This window comes from Sinohyriopsis cumingii, chromosome 18 (genome assembly GCF_028554795.1).
Source record: "Sinohyriopsis cumingii isolate HCF-2022 chromosome 18, ASM2855479v2, whole genome shotgun sequence".
In the NCBI taxonomy this organism is placed as follows: domain Eukaryota; kingdom Metazoa; phylum Mollusca; class Bivalvia; order Unionida; family Unionidae; genus Sinohyriopsis; species Sinohyriopsis cumingii.
This window is the reverse complement of record NC_142978.1, coordinates 50,692,896-50,708,969: the sequence shown is the minus strand read 5'-3', so window position 1 is coordinate 50,708,969 and position 16,074 is coordinate 50,692,896. Positions and strand designations below refer to the sequence as shown.

Sequence of the window (16,074 nt, the reverse complement as noted above, 5' to 3'; positions counted from 1 at the left end):
CCTCATGAGAACATCATCAACACAGTATACACAATTCGGCATGGATCATTCGATTGGACTCCTACACAGAATACAGTAAATATCACCGCAACTGTTAAGGGCATTTATCGACTGACACTGGTTTCAATGATGCAGTTTAATATATTATCGTCGAGTTCATCCGGGTTTAACAATACAATATCAACAATTATAGACAAGAACGCAACTGAACAGTTTACAATTTATGCCGTTGATGGAAATTTAACCAGGGCAAACATTACATGGTATGTGGAATTTGTAGCGAATCTAAGTAATTAAAAACACTAGCTCTTTTAAAATAAAAATGACCACCAAGGAAATTGAATCAGAGGTATCACCGACGTCACATCAATATCGATTCGATACCGCAAAAGAATTTTCCGCGAACTTAAAAACGCTTTCCGAACAATACCGTGCAAAAATAAAAAAATACCGCAGAAAAATAACCGCCATCGACGCGGTCGTGTACTCGGTGTCGGGTATAGTAGCTGGCGCCGGTGTTATTTTATCCACGGTGACCACGATAACCCCGATCGCTGTTCCAATCGCTGTCTCCGCAATGACAACAGTTGCTGGAGTTGCCAACGCAATCACTAGGAAGATATCATCGTGTTTTCAGAAAAAACTCAACGAGTATACAGTAAAACATCAAATAGTATCCGATGCGTACTCGAAATTATCCGGGTTGATCTCGTTATCGATTGATAATTTGTTCGTATCCGATGTTGAATTCTCCACGATGGTCCAGTTATATAGCTCCGCGATGTCAAAAATCGAGGATTTTCAACTGGAAGCCGAAACCACCTGGTTGTTAAAATTAGACACTAAAAACAACGAATAATAATAATGTCGCTGAACCCCGAAGGGTCTCAATTACTTCAGCGGATCGCGGAGAACACCACTCCGGTACAAACAAGTATGATATCGATAACATCAACGAAACCCGAATTCAGTGTGAACTTCCCATCACCGGTTCCAGTGAAGGAAATAGCGCTGGCAAAATTGTGAATATATCACAGTTGGCCTAATATCCGAGCGGACGCATTTAACGGACAACAACCTAATAACTCGCTGGTTTTTGCATGGACGAATAAACCCGATGGGACCCCAGACTGGAAGGAGGTTACAATACCAACTGGGTCATACCAAATAGAACAAATCAATAAGGAATTTCAACGCAGGATAAAATCGATCACAGGAAAAGAATCAAAAATCGCTATTACGGTTCATGAACCGACGTTATCGTCGACGATTGAAATAAGCACACCGGGGTATATGGTTGATATTTATAACAGTTCAATAAGAACCATACTAGGATGGCCTGAGAATCCACCCGCGGACACCCCCCCCATCAACTATCCTCAGACACGATAACGGAGATGGTGGTAGGCATATTGCTCCATACAACGTAAATATTGCATCGGTGATAGCGATTAATCTAGTGTGTGATGCTATCGAAGGAAGTTACCAGGTAGATACCAAGCAATCAAATCAGGCTCAACAGGGATATATCCTTTATTCGTTTTCACCAACAGCCCCTCCGGGATTTTTAATCGTTGAGAGTCCGATTAATCCGGTCTATATGCGATGCCATGATCGGTTTTTAACGAGAATTAATTTTAGAATTACCGATCAGTCAAATAACCTAATTGATCTGCAAGAGGAGGAGTTAGTGATCACTCTGTTTGTAAGATCATAAAGATTTTCATTGTAAATAACCACTTAGCAGCAGAGGGGGCGATGACATCGACGCGGTCGTCGATGTGCTTACCGGACGCTGACGACGCTGGGGATCGACGCGCAGAAGGTGTTAATTAAACCAAATGACGACGCGACGATCCCCCAGCGTCGTCGTCGTTTTTTTTTTTTACCAGCGCTGACTACACCGGATCCGCTGAGTGCAGAAAGTAATAATTAAGCAAAATAACGATTGGACAAAATGTCCGATTCGCCCCCTCTGCTGCTTAGGAAGCATTTCTCCAAAAGAAGAAATTCAACAATATGGAGTATGAAGTTTCAAACTTCGTCTGCATACATTTTATTCCCGTTCAAGAGAGTCAGTGTCATGCCTATTGATGTATATTGGTTGATGTAAGATGTTTAATAAAGACTTTTGTTTAATTATTTCGTAAAATAGTTTGTATTTGGTCAGAATCGGTGACAAATATTAGATTTTGTTATTCCCAAGTCGTAAAAGGGGTGACAGTGCTCAGCTTATTTTCGTATTAATTTTTAATTATTCTGGCAAAGAGAATCACATTACTTTTACCGCTTCGTTTTATTTGAAGTGTTTTATCTGAAGTTGCGCCAGTTCCCATGTGTTCTAGAAAAAGCGAGAACAAAATTGAACATTTATTCGATTTCCAGTGTGAAGTCGTATTAACCAATACCAATAAATATTTAAAACAGAAATCTATTTATGTTAGAAATATTAAAATCGAAAATGTGTTGCTGCTGTAACAGTGCCCGTATGTATTTCAATATCTTCAACGACGTCACGATAATAGGAAAAGAAGTGCCGACAATAAGGTGTTAAGATCATTGTAGAAACTTGCGTCACGTACAGCAAATTTAGATAACTTTGTGATAAATGCTTTTGAGAATAAACACGCAAATGATGTATATATATATTGATATGTATGGGCTTCTGATGTAAAGATCCCTCAGACTTGTATGTACTGAGGTGTGCGGGCCTCTAACGTCATCATAGCTCAGGCGTTTATGTATTAATGTTTATGGGCATATGATGTAACCATGGTTCAGACGTCTATGTATTACTTATACTGGCTTCTAACATAATCATGGCTCAGACGTCTATGTATTGCTGTGTACGGGCATCTAATGTAAACTTGGCTCAGATGTAAATGTACTGCTGTGTACTGGCATCTAACGTAGCCATGGCTCAGGTATCTATGTATTACTGTGTAGGGCTTCTAATGTAACCATGGCTCAGACGTCAATGCATTACTGTATACGGGCTTCTAATGTAACCGTGGCTCAGACGTCTATATTTTGCTGTTTACAGACTTCTAATGGAAACTTGGCTCAGACGTCTATACATTACTCTATACGGTGTTCTAATGTAACCATGGCTATGTATTACTGTATACGGGCTTCTAATTTATTTCAACTTGGCTTAGACGTATATGTATTACTGTATATGGGCTTCTAACGTAAACTTGGTTCAGACGTCAACGTATTGCTGTTTACGGGCTCCTAACGTAACCATGGCACAGACGTATATGTATTGATGTGTATGGGCGTCTAATGTGTAACCTTGGATTATACGTATATGTACTGCTGTGCACGCGCTTCAGATTTAATGTTTATGTACTGATGTAAACAAAATTCTAATGAACATTTTTCTTACACGTTTATTTTATTCATTGCCGTGTACGGATTTCTAATGTGAAGATGACTTAGACGCATGTGCATTTATGTGTATGGATTTCCAATGTAACCAAGCATAAGACGCCTTAGTGTTTCTGTCTACAGGCTCCTAATATACACCTTTTCTCAGATTGTATTGTTGTGCACTGATGTGTAATATGAACAAGCTTCAGACGTATATTTCGTGTTGTGTAATGACTTTCAGAGTAAAATAAAGTCTCAGACGTCTATGTATTACTGTGTACGGGCGTTTAATGTAAACATGCGTCATATGTCCAAATAATTTGTGCGGGCTGTTAATGTAAACTTGTCTCAAACAGAACCAACTAGATTGAACCTCCTGGACCATCTGCACATGTATTTTCTTATTTTACTGTATCCAATTCTGAAAGCTGAAGTGTAATTGTTTCCCACACATTTTCAGTTACATAAATGCCAGGAGACTGTGCTGGCCAGTTCAAACTAGGGGCGGCATATTGTGCTGGTTTATTCAAACTAGGGATTTTATTTTTGGTGTTGCCACTCCACCACTCTATAGGATCAATTATACGATATGCAGACATGGTAAAGAAATCCAGTTTCCTTGCAGAACATTCTTGACAAGCAGCTCATTAGTTATTATCCTGTATTTGAAAATAATTTTCAGAATTCACTTTTTTTTTGTTGCTTTAGTTATAGTTGTTCGGACTCCATCGAACGACATTCAACCCCCCCCCCCACAGTTGGGGGGTGGGTCGAGGCATGCTCATTGGAGATCCAACATTGTCATGAAAGAACCTTTTCATTGTGGGTGGCCCCAGCAATAATTTTTTTTTGGGGGGGGATGGGGGCTAAATTTCTTGCTACGCAAATGCTTACAAACATTACTGACATTTTCAGTTAGTGATGTACTATTAAACACCGGTGTCTGTAAACTTCATCACCTTTATTTTCAACGCTTAAACCCTGTCTCTAAACTTCACCACCTTTATTTTCAACGCTTAAACCCTGTCTCTAAACTTCACCACATTTATTTTCAACGCTTAAACCCTGTCTCTAAACTTCACCACCTTTATTTTAAACGCTTAAATCCTGTCAGATAACAGCTTGGGTCTCATAAGAAATATCACTTTATTCCAGTGCGAATCGAAAATCCATCCTTGGCTAAGTCTACACAATTTATTTTGCTTATCACACTATGGGTTGGAACGCTGAGCGTCTTTCTAACTCGTCTTTTGTTGTGGCCAAAATGATTTAATCTTCTCCAGACAGTTCAAGCTGCTAGCATTGGAACCAGCCATGATGAATTGATATTATTTGTCAATCCACCAAAAACTTTGACTATATCGGCACGATCATCTGTCAAAGTCTTCCATCCACTTCGTCTCATATTTTCCATATATTCGTTTGAACAATAACGGTTCAGAAACTTAGCCCAGCGGTAGAATAATTTACGTTCATAATTTCTTCACTTTTCCAAAGCGAAATTACCAGCCATATGCAGTTGTATGATTGCTTATTTGTACTCATATGTGACATCAGACGAGATGAAAGGAACAAAACATGCCGACAAGATCATACAGTGACCTAAATTCTCACCAAGATTCTATAGTCTGTTGTGAACATTGTTGGGTGTTTCTCATTTGGAACAACTTCATCTCATTCCGATGTGAGTCGAATAACCTCGACCATGAAAGAAACTCGGAGGTAATCGTAGTGATAGTTTCCTAATTGCTAAGGTTCTGTCGGATAAACATCCGGCTAGATGTGCGCGCAACAGATATTCCAAAATGGCAGATGATAAAAATAAAATTGCACGACGTTAAAAAAATGAATGAAATTTCTGCACTTTTCAGCTCTAATTTTATTCCTGCATCTTTGCAATGAAACAAAAATTAAAGAAAATTAGTCTGTTTCAGTAGCGTAACATTGTGTATGTAGCTGTTAGTGATGACACATCCTCTAGTCATTGTGACGTCAATAACGTTATTATGATGTAATAACAATCAAGGGCTTGAAAGTAGTTCCAAATGGTCATTATTTTGCATCGATATTTTTTTTCTAACATGCGACAGAAAAGGCCGATAAGGTTTCGATGTTAGAATCACGCCATGACCAGTGTTCTGGTATTCGTACATGTTTCGTCATGATGACGTCGTCCAACGTTTTGTATTATACTTTCTGTGCATGTACGGATGTGATACTACTACTGTACGTCCCATTAAATTACATTACGCACGAGACAGGCTTTTTAGCTAGCCAGCTAGAGAGCTCCATGGCCCATTTACATACAGTGCAATGATGGTTGCCATGAGAGTTATAGAAAGTAGCTTGGAATTAAAATGAAAAGTTACAGTTCAGTCATTTAAGAAGATTTTGACAATTTAACGGCAAAACCATTATTTTAACATGTCACATACTTTGACAAAGATGAATACAAAATTTGCTGTTTTAAACGACACATTTTAAAACTCATTTGTTGTTACGATTTTATGATCCTAATCTAAGTAGCTGAAAAGAGCAAAAACAAAAAAGTTTTGTAAAATTCAACAAATAATTTATTTCCCCAGAATACAAAGTGAAAACTTAAAAATAGTTTACTACAGCATTGTGAATCCCAAAAATAGTCGCGGAAATTCTAGCACAATTCCAAATGAATTCAGTTCCAACTGAATTTCAGTGGTATGCCTAACAAGTTCCCTGTTTTGAATGTGTTGATGTATCTGAAGCCTTAAATGTGCCACTGTGCCAGTGGTCTGGAGTGTGCCGATGTTTCAACAGTATATTGGTGTATCACTAAAATATAATCCAGGATGTTCGTTTCTGAATTCGCTATAGCTCAAAATTAATGTTTCTGTCCAATAATACTATTGAGCACTTTGTAATTCCGGTGAATATTAATTTGAATAAATCAACATTTATCCAAATCCAAATAAAAAACTTAACATAACAGACGTTATGGCAGACAAATAAGTGGGTTTTTGTCAATTAAATAAAATTATATTAAAAACTAAGACACAATAATAGAACCAGGATGAGGGTCAGAAGATCATTTATAGAACAGTCTAAATTGTCAATAAGATAGGGTCTGTTACTAAAATTATAATAAAGAACGTGACAAACATCAGGTATGCCAGGTTCTTCCTCATGGGAATACCAATGTCCCACCATAGCCATTTATAGATCCCATGCAATCTATGTGTACTCTCAATATCTTAAAATGGAATATATTCCTTGTATAATATATATATATATATATATATATATATATATATATATATATATATATATATATATATATATATATATATATATATATATATATATATATATAATGAATACAATTTAAAGTTATGAACAAAATTTTAATACACACACATACATACATACATACATACATACATACCAGTTGGTTGTTTCAAAATAATATCTGGAAAAATTAAACAAATATAGCAATTTCTAAACTTCTGGATAAGAGTATCAATGTGTTACCATTACAACTATATGTGTAAATGTGCTATCATTACAAATGTACATGTAAATGTGCTATCATTACAAATGTACATGTAAATGTATCATCATTACAAATGTACATGTAAATGTAAATGTGGTATCATTACAAATGCACATGTACATGTGTGTTATCATTACGAATGTCTGTGTAAATGTGCCACCATTACGAAATGTACATGTAAACGAAATGTACTTGTAAATGTATCATCATTACAAATTTACATGTAAATGTGTTATCATTACAAATGTACATGTAAATGTATCATCATTACAAATGTACATGTAAATGTGGTATCATTACAAATGCACATGTACATGTGTGTTATCATTACGAATGTATGTGTAAATGTGCCACCATTACGAAATGTACATGTAAACGAAATGTACATGTAAATGTATACCATTTAAACTGTAGCTATTAATGTGTTAACATTACACATGCATGTGTAAATGTGTTAACATTACGCATGTACGTGTTGCCATTACAAATGGGACATCCCTAGGTTGCCTAAATGATTAGAGAGTCCACCTCAGATGCGGTTGATAGCGGCTTCGAACCTCTGCTGAATCATACCAACCACTTATAAAAATGGTACTAGCAGCTGCCTTGTTTGGCGCTCAGCATTAACAGGCTCATGTTAGGAACTATTGGCCTGGTGTCAGGATAATGTGATTGGATCGAACATCGTGCCACATGTATGAGGCATGATGCTTCGGTGCTAGACATCATTGCATAACGCTATGGTGGCCAAAGTCGTTAGAACGTCCACCTCGGATGCGGGAGGTCGTGGGTTCGAACCCCTGCTGAGTCGTACCAACGAATTATAAAAATGATACAAGCAGCTGCCTTGCTTAGTGCTCAGCATTACGAGGTACGTGTTATGACTGACCGGCCTAGTGTCAGGATAATGTGACTTGATGGGATATGATGCTATATGTCTGCAGCATGATACCCTTGTGCTAGACATCACTATAAACAGCCACACTGCAGACATCGTAGTGATACCACACACACACACACACACTATAAACTGCCACACTGTAGATATCATAGCGATATGAATTCAATTGATAAAGTTACATAAAAAATCCGAACACACACACATAATTACAAATATACACGTAAACGTGTTACGATCGCAAATATGCATATAATTTTAAATTAATTTTAGTGTCATGAAACTGAACTGAATTTCAGATCCAACGTATGTTTCAAAAAGTGAGGACCTGAAAATCTCGTAACAATAACAGAAAGATAAGTCTACTATTTCTATATAATTCTTAACGGGAATAAAATTCAAACAACTGCTTTTCCTTCTTCTGTTTATTTATGTATTTATTTATTTTTGTAATCCTTTATTTCTAAGATTAATGAATAGCCATATTAACACAGCTAAAACGCATGGTCACGTGCTAATTATTGTTGTATGTGTTACAGAATAAATCCATATAAAGGTCGTTGATTGACTGTTTAAAAAAATACTGAACAAATTAGAATGTTTGTTTTGCTTTAGACTTGAACCAAAAACCATTTTCATTTGACTGCTGTCACCTAACAGGTACGTCTGGATCTAAATGGGCAGGTCTCACGGGATAAAATTTTTAGTTGACACCTAACAATGGACTTTTTTCCTCAAAACGAGGCAATAACCAAATTATTTTCGTCGCATTGTAAAATAGTTGTGCTGGTCTCACCAGACAGTATTAGTTTACTTGCCAGACATTATCATTACGGTGTCCGTAGACATTCGTCTAATAAACAATTAATCGATAAATGAACAGTGTACTTTGTATATGGTGATACACACGCACGTTGATGCCATACTGTAGTAAATACGGCTGTGATTTGTTGTCAAATACCTTGTACAACGAATGGCACTCATTTGTAACTTCAGGTTTGTGTCTTCTCGTTGTCTCAGTGTGACCTTCATTCAACTTCTTTTCTGATTTTTCCATAATTCTCTTTCCACCAAATTTTGTCTACATTTTATGCAACTAAGCCGATATAAATGTTCCCTCACGTTTGTTGTTTAATGTTTTAGGCGAGGCCATATAATCATTTAAAACAAAGATTCCAAAAGACGTTGCACATATGTATCCTCTACTGGTTTAATTAGGAATTGAAGGAAATTAATTTTATTTAGTATTCTTTGGCTACATCGCCATGACAGTTACTGTGATAAAACAATGTATGTCTATGTATGAGACACACCAATAATAGTTACTGTCTACTAACCGTATATATCCATGTGTGACACTTCAATGAAAATTACTGTGCCAAAACCTTAAATGTCCATGTATGACACACACCAAACAATGCAGATCAGGGTCTCTTCTGCTGGTTAATACTGCTCCTGATTTTAAGAAATCAAAATGGCCTCCGATCTGATGCTGTATTATGCGTGAACAATTCAGTGTTGTTCGCAGTTGTATGAAGTTACTAAGGGTGACCAGATATAAAATAACGTATACATAGTTTTATCGTAAATATTGTAGGACGAACAGCTACAAACAAACATTTATACGTAATTTTATTGTTATATTTTCGTTACACGTGGAACACCTATCAATTACATCTTAATCTTAGAATGATTTTAATACGTGCATCGTTCTACATAATTAGTCGCTAAAAAATTCTCACACCATCCCGTTTGTGCTCCTCTACCGATTTAAAAAAAAAAACAACAGAAGTCATCAAGGATATAATAAATGCACAATACTTAGTCATTAATCGATTTATAAATTATAACCTGATTGTCGCCAGGGGGTCCGAAACACTGTCAACCTGTTGGCTTGTCGAATCAAAAGAGTTTCTTTAGCAAGAAGGTCGCCATATTTGCTTGATACAGTATATGTTCTCAATCTACATATATGGTGTAGTTCACCCATTTTGAAAATCCCAGTAATTCTGCAAGTTTGGAATAAATCATTGAACATATTTATACAAATGTCCCTCCTTTTTATTTGTTCAATATGTCTTAGAAATATTAAAACTAGGTATTGCAAATTTTGGACGCAGACGACTGTATTTTTTTTTACCAACATAGACTATTCTAGAAACTATAATTAGACAGCGAGCAGTCTGTTTCATTGTTCACATCGGGATCTTCCATTTGCGTTAAAACGCCAATCACTGAACCGTGTTAGGGACCCCTTGGCGATAATCAGGTTTGTGCATTTTTTTTTGTCCTTGATGCCTTTTGTTTTTAAAATCGGTGGAGGTGTACAAACAAACGGTAGAATATGCGAAAACTAAAGACACCAACATGTCTTCTCGATTTGAAAGGGAGCCCATAAAAGAACGCTGAGGTATTTGATGGCAACCTAGAGTTGTCCCAAAATTTAACTTGTTTTAGATAAGTATTAATTAAGCACTGTTTGTTAAATAATTGGGAGTCTACCAAACGTGTAAACGAATAATTTCTTCCAGCTGAAATGAACCTCATCAGCAGACGACACATCTCTTCCATGACACTTGTCCTCTTTTTACTGGGCATGCACAACCGCGTGACCAAGGCCAGTCCCATCCAGTCCTATCAAAACTTGCTAGACGAGAAAGACAGACAGGTTAGTATATTCTATAATAATACAATAAGCAATATGAAATGCAATTCGGATTTACTTCATCTGTATTTAAAATTGTATCAGGCGTCTAGAAATTATTCATTTTTGTATGTCGTTCTTATCACGTAAGTCAGATTTAATATCAAGGAATTTCACACGATCCCCCCCCCAGTAACAAGAGCTAAACAAATCGGTCTTTATCCGTAATATATTAATCAATGTTCCCACCTATGTTTGGGGAAAAACACAATTCTTTGTTGACAATGTTGTTTTTATAAACCGTAAAACTATCTTCTTTTATTCATCAGTTGTATCGTTGTAAATTATTTAAAGAAGCAATGTTGTATTAGCCTATACCCCGCTGAATGGCGGAAAATGAATTCATGGCGAATGGTGAATAGTAGTTTAATGGCTAATAGTATTTTAATGGTGAATACTAGTTTGAATGGTGAATAGTAGCTTAATGGTGATCAGTAGTTTTAATGTCGAATAGTAGTTTAATGGTGAATAGTAGTTTGAATGGTGAATATTAGTTTAATGGTGAATAGTAGTTTGAATGGTGAATAGTAGTTTAATGGTGATCAGTAGTTTGAATGGTGAATAGTAGTTTAATGGTGAATAGTAGTTTGAATGGTGAATAGTAGTTTAATGGTGAATAGTAGTTTGAATGGTGAACAGTAGCTTAATGGTAATCAGTAGTTTGAATGGTGAATAGTAGTTTAATGGTGAATAGTAGTTTGAATGGTGAATAGTAGTTTAATGGTGAATAGTAGTTTGAATGGCGAATAGTAGTTTAATGGTGAATAGTAGTTTGAATGGTGAATAGTAGTTTAATGGTGAATAGTAGTTTGAATGGTGAATAGTAGCTTAATGGTAATCAGTAGTTTGAATGGTGAATAGTAGTTTAATGGTGAATAGTAGTTTGAATGGTGAATAGTAGTTTGAATGGTGAATAGTAGCTTAATGGTGATCAGTAGTTTGAATGGTGAATAGTAGTTTAATGGTGAATAGTAGTTTGAATGGTGAATAGTAGTTTGAATGGTGAATAGTAGCTTAATGGTGATCAGTAGTTTGAATGGTGAATAGTATTTTAATGGTGATCAGTAGTTTTAATGTCGAATAGTAGTCTAATGGTGAATAGCAGTTTGAATGGTGAATAGTAGCTTAACGGTGATCAGTAGTTTGAATGGTGAATAGTAGTTTAATGGTGATCAGTAGTTTTAATGTCGAATAGTAGTCTAATGGTGAATAGTAGTCTAATGGAGAATAATAGTCTAATGGCAAATAGAAGCTTAAAGGCGAATAGTAGTTTTAATAGTGAATAGTAGTCTAAGGGCGAATAGTAGTTTAATGGCAAATAGTAGTTTGATGGCGAAAAGTCGTTTAATAGCGAATAGTAATTTAATAGTGAATAGTAGTTTAATGGCGAATGTAATGATGAATAGTAGTTTAGTGGAGAATAATAGTCTAATGCTGAATAGTAGTGTAATGGTTCACAGTAGTCTAATGGTGAATAGTAGTTTCATGGTGAATAGCAGTTTAGTGGCGAATAGTAGTTTGATGGTGAATAGTAGTTTAATGTCGAATGGTAGTTCAATGGTGAATAGTAGTTAAATGGCGAATATTAGCTTAAAGGAGAATAACTGGAAGCAAAGACAGGTAAAGTAATATATAAAAAATTCACATTTCTTTGATTCGATGGAATTAACCAAGATATAAAAGCAAACATATTTTTGCATCGATAGCAATATCCAACATACAAAAAGCAAATCAGAATAAATAAGAGCATGTTGCGTATCTTAGAGTCTGTTTCTGATCTGATACAATTTTAATTAAAGCTTCTTTCAAATACCATAACATTTAATTAGAGCCTCTTTCTGATACGTTATAATTTAATTAGAGCCTCTTTCTGATACTTTACATTTTAATTAGAACATCTTTCTGACACGTTACCAAGTAATTAGATCCTCTTTGAAATACGATACATTTTAATTACAGCCTCTTTCTGATACGTTATAATTTAATTAGAGCCTCTTTCTGATACTTTACAATTTAATTAGAACATCTTTCTGACACGTTACCATGTAATTAGATCCTCTTTGAAATACGATACAATTTAATTAGAGCCTCTTTCGGATACGGTACAATATAATTTTGAGAAAAAACAACTACTAGAATAAAAATGGCACACTAGTGGAAAGACGTTTAAGCGATCGAATGAAGCCATTTTATCTCAGATTTACTCTATATATTTGTATACATTCTCAGAATATTATCTCAGGAACTATTAGATATACAATTATATTGTATAACTACGCATCTATTCGAAAGAAAGTAAACTGTCTTGAATGTTTAAAGCAAAGTAAATTTAATTTGTTTGATAAGAAAAGAAAAACTGTTTTCGAGTTAGGTGCACTGCAGATTTAAAAGGGTGACAAATCTTTACAGGCTATCATGACTTTGGCAGCCGGAATAATAAAGATTGTAATGACCGGAAGTTCAGAATACATTATAGATGATAAAAGAAATGCTGGAACCGTCGATTCATTGTACAACCTTCCACACCTGTTTGACGCCGGAAGAAGGTGAATTTCAAAAGTCTATGTTGCTTCCATTCTTTCTATCGTTCTTTACCAAGCCAGTGCTCTCAAACCAGACAGTGATAGTGAAAAAGTATTCCATTATAATTTATAAATTCATATCAAGACCGAGCTGAAAATAAAACCATACATATCAAGCACACTGCTTAAGTTTGACTTGAGGTCGTTGATTCCCCATTATTTCCAGGGACCCCAAGGCAGCAGATGCTGTCACTGAATGGACTGAAAACGCGTAAATACGATAAATACTTTCCATTTAATGAAAATATGGACCAACATTCACGAGACTAATATTCCCCCTTGAATGGTCTTTCACACCTAATGTTGGTATGATTTATCAGCAAATCATTCTAAGCCGTAGATCCGTGTTTCTTGTCACATAAGACTGCATTGTTTCTAAAACAAACTACATCCAGTTATTCCTACCTCTAATTATTAAACACGTGTCAATATCTAAGACATCCTTATATTACGAAAATTGATCAGATGCAATTTTACAAAATTTACCCAGGATACCCTAACGTCACGTGAAAAAAGGTTGATTATACCTTATAACTGGCAAATTACTCAGTTTAAGAAATATATTGTCATCATTGATTCTCAATACTAATTTTAAAAAATAGCTAAAATGTGTTGAATCTATCAAAGGATATGTAAATTCCTTCTTTTTCTCACCACTTATGTCTTTGTTCAGGGATTTCTAAATATGACTGAGCACTTAAAGAACAAAGTCACAACCTGATTTAGGACCATCACGAATCGAAACCCTTTGACCGGATGGTTCCCTCAGTTGTGGGCATAAATTGGGAACTAAACTTCAACATATAACTCGGGTACTTCTTGAATAAGGAAATCATCCCGTTAGCTTTCACAAAACAAACGGTGAAAGAAATATACTATATAATTAACTATTATTTGTATCCGTTTGTTGTGAATTTGAATGTTTTGAATTTAAAAGAAAATATATTTGTTTGAAAAGAGTAGAACATGCTTTACTAAATTTTCTCAGCGAAACTGACGAACATTTATTCATTAAAACTATCGAAGAGAAGCATTATATTCCAACTTGCAGATTATTGATTTTGTGGCAATATATTCTTGCATAAATGTTCAATAGGCAGAACTGCACAAATCACATCTGGTCTAAGTATATATATGTATATGCAGAAGTATGCAGTCATATATTTTAGACATGGTTTGTCGGTCATCGACTCACGTGAAAAACGCGGTTTTTTAGCGGAAATGTAAACGACTTCATTTAGAATGACAATGATATTTTCTAAAGGATTATGATGATTTTCTGCGATGAGGGATAGACATATTCGATTTCATGTATCTATATTATTGAAATACTAGTGAATGCGATAAGGAAATGGTAACCAAATTGTTTTAACATTATCGACGTATTTGGGTCTGTACGAGACAAGTAACTTCTAGTCTTGTTAAATATATTGTTGTCTCGGCTCAAATCCAAGAAAAGAATCTGTCAGTATGCTGTCATATTACGGAACTTTGCATTTTGGTCAATGACCGAACTTTTGTTTCTCATTCTCGATAATATTTTCATCATTTCAGGTGAGTCACCATGACACCCAGAATAATTGATTCACAATCCGGTATATGCGTCTATGTTGGTGAAATTTGATTGTAATTATTTTCCTGGAAAATGTATCAAAGAACAAATTAAATGGTATATTCTAACCACATAACCTTTTTTGCTTTATGAAAACGTTATCCCGCATTACTTTTCTTACGATGATTACATGTAAGGAGAGGCGTATTTCCCAGTAAGATACAGTATAGTCGAGAACACGCGCTATTAGATGAAGTTGCCAAATTTATGTGTTGTTAAGCGCCATACCACTCTTTTTATGACTCTACCTACCTTTAAAGGGAAACACAAAATTTCTCCATAAAGAACTCTCTCTCTCTCTCTAACACACACAAACACACACACACACACTATGAAGATTACTTTAAACACTTGGTTTGTACCCAGGAACATTCAAATTTGAAAGTATAATCAAAATTAAATGCAGTATTAGCAGGGAATGCCTCTCAGTGTATATCCTTTGTTGACACAGACAAACTACCAACTGATTAGGGAGTAGTTTTAGAACGGAAAGTCACATTATATAAACTACCGATATTTTCTTCTGATTTATGAAAAATTATAATGACGCTACGGTGGCGATCTACAGTTTCGTATTTTGCACAGGGTTAGATTTTTAAAGAAAAAGAATTTCCAATGTTTTCTTCATTGGTTATGTTATACTGGCTACGTCAAAAAGGACCTTGTAGGTTATGTTATACTAGCTACGTCAAAAAGGACCTTGTAGGTTATGTTATACTGGCTACGTCAAAAAGGACATTGTATTTGCGCCACTGATTAAGACCCACCAATGAAACTGTCGAGGCCACCAAAACAACCGTACAGCAAGTGACAGCACTCATGGGAACAGACGAAAAACCGTGTCCAGTTATTAAAATAGCTAAGCGCATCAAGAAAAAAAATGAAGAGACGATTACGCGTTTGTCGTAGATGGCAGCTGAGGTAAAATAATAACTTCCTTCACCACATGGATATCAGTCAACGAGGGAAACAACGAAACAAACTTTAAATGAAGAAGTTGGATAGTGGATATTTGAAGATCCAATTTGTGAAAGTCTTAAAGTACCTCCCCCCCCCCAACTGGGAAGATTTAGTGATTAAAGCACCATCACAGAACATAAGAATGGTATGGGCCAAGTGGGTAAGTGAGAACTTACTTGGGCTACTAAAGCCTCTGTTCAGCTGTTGAGGAATATAATGAGATACTTGATGTGGCTAAAAACTGATGAAGCAAAAAAACTGATGGGTAGTTTTATCAGAAAGCTGCACGGGTAAGAATCATACTCTGGTGCTTTTACAACTGAAACTAAGACCGAATAATATGCTGATCAACCAAAGCCTACTCTTACACAAGCAATAGTTAGACAATAACACCCGAATCTCTTACATTTAATAAAT

At 35.5% G+C, this 16,074-nt stretch overlaps 1 protein-coding gene across 1 annotated transcript in view; it reads left to right on the top strand.

Moving 5' to 3' along the window:
* The window catches only part of LOC149776620 (cerebrin prohormone-like), a 32,515-nt gene extending 17,750 nt beyond the window's left edge, over positions 1 to 14,765 (top strand). The window contains exons 2-4 of the mRNA XM_089942666.1: positions 10,331 to 10,467; positions 12,913 to 13,049; positions 14,640 to 14,765. Of these exons, the coding sequence (XP_089798792.1) occupies positions 10,336 to 10,467; positions 12,913 to 13,049; positions 14,640 to 14,643 (273 nt within the window). The 5' untranslated portion in view covers positions 10,331 to 10,335 and the 3' untranslated portion in view covers positions 14,644 to 14,765. The remainder of the gene's footprint in view (positions 1 to 10,330; positions 10,468 to 12,912; positions 13,050 to 14,639) is intronic.
* The last annotated feature ends 1,309 nt before the right edge of the window (positions 14,766 to 16,074 follow it).